This window comes from Sinocyclocheilus anshuiensis, unplaced genomic scaffold (genome assembly GCF_001515605.1).
Source record: "Sinocyclocheilus anshuiensis isolate Anshui unplaced genomic scaffold, SAMN03320099.WGS_v1.1 scaffold1408, whole genome shotgun sequence".
In the NCBI taxonomy this organism is placed as follows: Eukaryota; Metazoa; Chordata; class Actinopteri; order Cypriniformes; family Cyprinidae; genus Sinocyclocheilus; species Sinocyclocheilus anshuiensis.
In genome coordinates, this window is record NW_015547704.1 from 554740 (window position 1) to 561506 (window position 6767).

The 6767-nt window shown below is 39.1% G+C and overlaps 1 protein-coding gene across 1 annotated transcript; it reads left to right on the forward strand.

Annotated features, from left to right (window-relative positions):
* Positions 1–2108: 2108 nt before the first annotated feature.
* Positions 2109–4499, forward strand: LOC107703969 (mastermind-like protein 2; the record flags this gene model as incomplete). The annotated part of the gene is made up of 3 exons (XM_016506780.1): positions 2109–2313; positions 3477–3899; positions 4473–4499. Coding segments are annotated over exons 2-3 (426 nt in total), but the record flags the coding sequence as incomplete, so codon positions are not given.
* Positions 4500–6767: the final 2268 nt, after the last annotated feature.

The following is a 6767-nucleotide window of genomic DNA, read 5'->3' on the forward strand; positions in this document are numbered from 1 at the left end:
ATTGGGCCACAATCACGCCGACAAGAATTGACACACTTAGCCGGTACTGGCCAAAGTCTGGGTACTAAAACTGAGTCAACACCACCGGCATTGGGCCACAATCACACCGACGAGTGGCCCAATGCCGGTGGTGTTGGCCCAGTTTCAGTACCCAGACTCGGGTTCTAATTTCTGATATTGGCTGGTAGGTGGCATTTAACTCTGTATAACTCGAGACAGCTATGATCTCGGCAGAGAACTTCCCTCCGTATGCCTGTGCCTTGTCCATTAATTGTATATAGCGGGACAAGTTATCCCTTACTTCTCAGCGTGAGAAATACAAGGTATGGCGTGTGAGCATGTGAACTGGCTGAAATGCGTCTGTCTCACGGTGAATGCGTGAGACTTGAGAGCCCTGCTGTGGTGAAACAGTCACGTATGTTTACCAGCCACTGCTTTATCAGATCGGCTTATGTTGGATTAAAACTTAACGTTCCGTTGAGTTTGGAAAATTCTGCACACAGTAATCAGAATATCTCTTCTCCTGTCTCTGAAAATGTCTGGATTTTGAAATCATCCCGCGAACTCTCATTTTAATAGACATTTAAGTCAACTAGATGATTATGGCACATTGGAAATATAAATAACCGGAAATAACTGAGCCGTATTATTTCAAAACGGAAGTGCGTCACGAGGCTCAGTGCAAGTAGTCCATTGGTCTATATGACAGTATGTATTTATTTATTTATTTTTATTTGTATGTTTGCCTTATTTGCTTCATGTATACTTGGATTTCATTCGTTTATTCACTTTATAGGATGATTGGTTAATTTATTGATTGACCTCGACCTTATCAGTTGTGATGGTTCATTGTGTTGACACAAAAGCTGTTGATTGCCGTTTGTGTCTGCCGAACACCGCTTGTGGTCAAAACGTTGCAATTCATTAAATTACATTATATTTTGGAGGAATAGAAATAACAGTGAATTGGTCTTTTTGCATTTCAAAATGTTTGAGATGGCCAATCAAATCAAAGGAGGCGGGGCTTTACTTTAACTGAGCGCGAATTCCAGCGCGGTGTTTTAACGGTCAGTGCGAGGTAAGATGCAGCTAAACGGTTAATATTTTGACAACAGTTTTACGATAAAAATGTTAAACGACCAACAACAGTTATGATGCAAACTTAAAGACTTGTTTTTGTCAGTGACGTTTTGTATTGAATATGGGCTATCCTTATCGTTTAACTGATATAGTTTCATTAATTGTTTTGTACAAGTTGTATTTAAATAACTCATTATCCTTCATTACCTTTTAACTGCAAATATGTTGTTAATGAGTGAAAATTGATGTCGTTGTGGCAACTCACATACTGTGACATGCCCCGATAGGTCAACACCTGTAAAATTAACTGTTATGCTATAACTGATGCTTGGCTTTTTGTAGTCAAGACTGTAGGAATGAGTCTATATCACTGGTGTATATACTTATAATTAATTCATTAGATCATCAGTAGTCTATATGAAAAGAGAGACTAGCCGGTCTCCCCTAATAAGGTATGTGTATAATTAAAAAAATAAAATAAAATAATTAACAGTAATTTTGGGGAAGTCGTGGCCTAATGGTTTGAGAGTCGGACTCGTAACCCAAAGGTTGCGGGTTTGAGTCTCGTACCGGCAGGAATTGTAGGTGGAGGGAGTGAAAGTACAGCGCTCTCTCCCACCTTCAATACCACGACTGAAGTGCCCTTGAGCAAGACACCGAACCCCCAACTGCTCCCCGGGCGCCGCAGCATAAATGGCTGCCCACTGCGCCGGGTGTGGGTTCGCGGTGTGTGTGTGTGTTCACTGCTGTGTGTGTGCACTTAGGATGGGTTAAAATGCAGAGCACTAATTCCTAGTATGGGTCACCGTACTTGGCCACATGTCACGTTAAGTGACGCGTTCAATATAACAAATACTGTGTGGCCTCCACTCATGCTGGTTCAGCTGTCTCTCAAACAAACCCCGTATGTTGTATAGTCGAGCTGCTTTCATGTAGTTCACTGCTGGCACCACTAGAGCCTGCAAAATGACAGCTCACCAATCTCAGGACTGCTTTCGAGCAAGAGGGAACCGCTCATACAATGAGAGTCTGTAGTCAGCCTGCGGTAAGCCTGCCTCTCCGGACTAACCCCGTACGCGCTCGGACTGCTGACAATCCACCGCGCGCTGCAACGCCACTTTTATCTACTTTGTTTGGGAATCACCAACCGTGGACAACCTCTTAAATAATAAGGATGAGAAGTGCTCGTACACAGCCTGAACTCTCTGGAAGTTTGCGGATTTCTGCCTTCAAGTAAATGGATTATAATTGCATGTATTTTTTGTCAGCTGACAGGAACCCTTGGCTTAGGGTATGACCGACTAATAACCGCATGCATTAGCGTGATTGCGTTTATTCCTTGCTGCAGGACTGTGCTAAGCCTTCTGATAGCACACTGTGGATTTGTTACACCTTGCATGGAGTTGAATGAGCGCACGCTGCGATTTTGGCAACCTGGCAAGCTGCAAGACACCCCAGTGCACTGGAAAGTAATAATGCATAGTGTTGTAATAATGTTGCGTTATACTGCATAGACACTCAAAAATGAAGTTGTGGATCCTGAAAGCACATTTTAATTTCGTAATAGATGCATTGGAACATATGTATGAGTATAGAAATGTTCGTAATTTCGCGTTCTTCCATTGCAAGTGTATTTTCCAAAACGCTTCCCAAACATTCCATTTTGCTGTAAGAACGTCAACATGTTTACGTAATGTAAAAAGAGCCATATTTAGCGCACAGTTCCCGAAATCGTGTTATCAACGTTGTAGTAACTAATTAAAACTGACACAGTCAGCTTTTTCGCAACCGTTGACTAAAATTCATTTGTAACAACTTTTAAAAATCGTTTCTTTTTGACGTTTACCAGGATGCACTTTGTGATCAGGTTAAAACATCTATTGTTTAAATAATGTTTAAGTAGCAAATCAAACAGCGTTGCATTAAGAACGCTTTCTCTTGTGCCAACTTTAATCAAACACAAGCATTATATATTAGTGAAAGGATAATCATTTTTAGAAAACATGCTCAACGGGTTGAGATGTTCATTAATGATAGAAGTGCACTTTCAGTTCTGCATTAATATCACTGATTTTCACTGAAATAAATAATTTTCTTTAGATTAACATTTTAATTAAAATATATTCTTAGAGGTGGCATGTATCAAGCTATGACAGCATTATTCCTGATAACAGCTAAAGTGTCTATATTATTTTTTGCAGAATCTATGGTTTCCAGGGTACATTTTTGGGCAAATTAGATTTATTCCACATAAAACAAAACAAACAAAAAAAAAACAGCAACTGACAAAGTGAAAAATGCTAGTTTCGTAAAAAACTAACAAAGTACAAAGTTTTTATTGCCCAAATAAATTGAATGAATAATTTCCCTTGTTTTTCTGGGTGTGACCATTAAAGGGTTAACGAAGGGAACTGAAGGTCATGGGAGAGGCGGCTCCGACCCAGGCCACCCCAAGTGGTTTTGCACCCATGTTGGGCGTCGGGATGGGAGGATCAGTCACACCAATCGCCACTTCAAGAGGATCAGCCGTTCCTCAGCTCCACAGTGCCATAGTGGAACGCTTGCGTGCCAGAATAGAGCTGTGCCGGCGCCATCACTCCACCTGCGAGGACCGCTATGTGCGCGGTCAGGCGGAAAGCTCGGACCGGGAACACGAGAGCACACTCCATTACTTAAACATCGTCCATCAGGGCCCCGGGAACAGGAAGAAGGGCAATAGATCGGCCTCTCAGCAGCCTCCTGAATACAGCAGAGTGAATGGTGAACATAAAGCCCACAGTTTGTCAGAGGCGGAATCCAAAATTTCTTCTCAAATAGCTGTAAGTAGTATGGGTTGCATTAACTATATGCCCACATAATAGATCGTATAATCTGTCTAATGCACATGGGGACACATGTCAGACCACTTCCCCAGAGAATGACATCAACACACTGATATGATGTGATTACTGTGGGTGTGTGAGGGAGAGATGGGGGCGTCTGTTTAATTAAAAAGGGCCCTGCAGGCAGGCACATGATTCTTTAAAGGTCTTTTAAAAATATAACAAAACAAAATATAACTTAAAAAGAGGTGGTGACCTCTGATTTTTCAACAATGCAGATTATACAGTACAGTCCCTCCATTTTCACTCATAAGGCACATTAGAAAATTATAGAATGCCAATGCATTGGATAAAATATGAAACCACATAAAATTTAATTTACAGAAAGATAGAATACACACAAGCTTCAAGCAAAACATTTCACAAAAAGAAGTTTGCATGGCTTTAAACATGATTCACTTAGTGTGATATTTTGCTATCTATTGATATTGATATTTGATATTGATATTTGTTTATAAATGACAATTTATAAAAAACAATTTAAATGAATTTGTTTCTTCATTTTAACAGATTTTGAGAAATGTAGCATTCCATCATTTGCTCACCAATGGATCCTCTGCAGTGAATGGGTGCCGTCAGAAAGAGTCTAAAGAGCTGATAAAAACACCATAATAATCCACAAGTAATTCACACAACGTCAGTCAATTACAGTCAATTAAATGAACATCAAGCAATTAACGTCAACAACAAAAGTTGCATGTTTGTAATAAACAAATACATCAATCTGACAGTTTGAACTTCAATCCATTGCTGACGGCTAAAATACAAGTCCTTTATCCATAATATTGCTTTCTCCAGTGAAAAAGTATTTTTGCCTGAATCAAATCAATCAAGATCACAGCTCAATCACAGATCAAGCATCATTTACAAGCAATGATAGGACAAAACAGTTCTAAACAAATATATGGGTGGAACAGGGGATGGACTTTTTCACTAGAGGAAGTGTTTTTTATGGATTATGGTCAGTTTGAAGTTAAAAAATGTCTTGATGGATTTGTTTCTTACAAACACACAGCTTTTCTCTTCATAAGACATTAACTGATGGACTGGAGTGGTGTGGATTACTTGTGGATTATTGTGATGTTTTTATCAGCTGTTTGGACTCTAATTCTGACGGCACCCATTCACTGCAGAAGATCCATTGGTGAGCAAGTGATGCAATGCTACATTTCTCCAAATCTAATGAAGAAACAAACTCATCTACATCTTGGATGGCCTGAGCATGAGTATATTTTCAACAATTTTTTCATTTTTGGGTGAACTATTGTTTTAATTGTTGCTTCAGTTTCCAAATATTGTATGGCACCATTTTATACAAATGTATGCATATTTTCACAATTATTGATAATTTAGGAAGAAGGTTTCTTAGAAATAAAAACTATATGTTTTGTATAGCCTCAGCTTTTGTAACAGAGGGAAACACTTGTGGTCAACAGGTCAGTTCTGGTTCTTTGTTCTCCATCCTTATATTTGCCTCTTGGGATTACACTCTTTGACACCACTTGAGGTTGATGCATCTATTTAGTGTCTCTGCTTATAGACACAGATGAGTGCTTTGCTGTAATTCTGAAACCCTCTGTTAAGATAACACATTTTGTAGGCATTTAGGGAAATAGCATGATTAATATGATTTATATAATGTGTTGGAATTTGTCTTTTTTGTTTATCTTGACAGTTTATGTCTAGTTTATCATAGGAATATTCTTGCAAAATACAAAATCATAAGGTAAGGCATCAGGTTTTCCTTTCAGCTTTGCCGATTTTGAAAGTGGACACCAAAATCTATCCAAAAAACAAAACAAAAACAAAGGCACAAGCAGAAATTGCAGGATGATGAAATCTCGCAAACACTGCATGAATGGCCTCGTGTTTTGTTCCATACAATGCATTGTCATGCTCTATTATCAAAGGTTTGATAAATTGCTCTCAAAGCACCTTCTTGAATGATGGTTTTCCCATAAAGCCATTTGAAGCGTGCAGCCTGCATATAAATGTTTAGAGTTATTTAATACATGTCCTGGTTTTGTTTACTCAAATTCAAACAGGCCTTGAAAACACTATTGTCAGAGGACTGCCCAGTAATTGAGTGTTATGGGCTTATGGATGAATTTGTTTTTTCCTAATTTCAGAGTTATGACCGAATTGGGAACATATAGGGGGATTGTGGAACATCCTCTTAAGGAAGAGTTAGTGGGATATTATGAATACTTTGGTTGCTTATCTGAAGAGATCAGCCTCTGTTGAGCCCAGTTTATGTCAATTGAACAATGCTCAGTCATAGTCTTAAATAGGGGTGGGCGATATACCGGTAGACATGATTAACCGGTAGAAATTTATCAACTGGTGGAGATTTTGTACTATCGTCTCTATCGCGGTTAAACGCTCACGTGACATTGCTGTGCTATGTGGTCATGAAAACGTATTTAACTTTTAAGCATTGCGGTTTAAAAACAAGTGATTTTAAGCCATTGAAACGCAATCTGCAGCAAAAGAGATCTCATTTGGCTATGTGCACGCTGTCTGAAAGGTGTGTGCACGAGAAGACAGTGCTCATAGAGAGCGGGTAAATATTGAACGGAGTTATTTTTGCCGCTTTATAGGCCTTGAATGGTTAAATACACACACTTGTATGTGTCAATATGCCCGTCTTTGTAAGTATCCTCATAAACACAGTAATTTAGTTCTCAAGTGAAAGCAAACAGCTGAGAAAGAAAACGTGTAACAGTATATTGGGTCCGGGCAGCTCTTAAATTGACAGCAGTCTAATATTCCCACTGTCTGTCATTCATGTTAATCAAACAACAA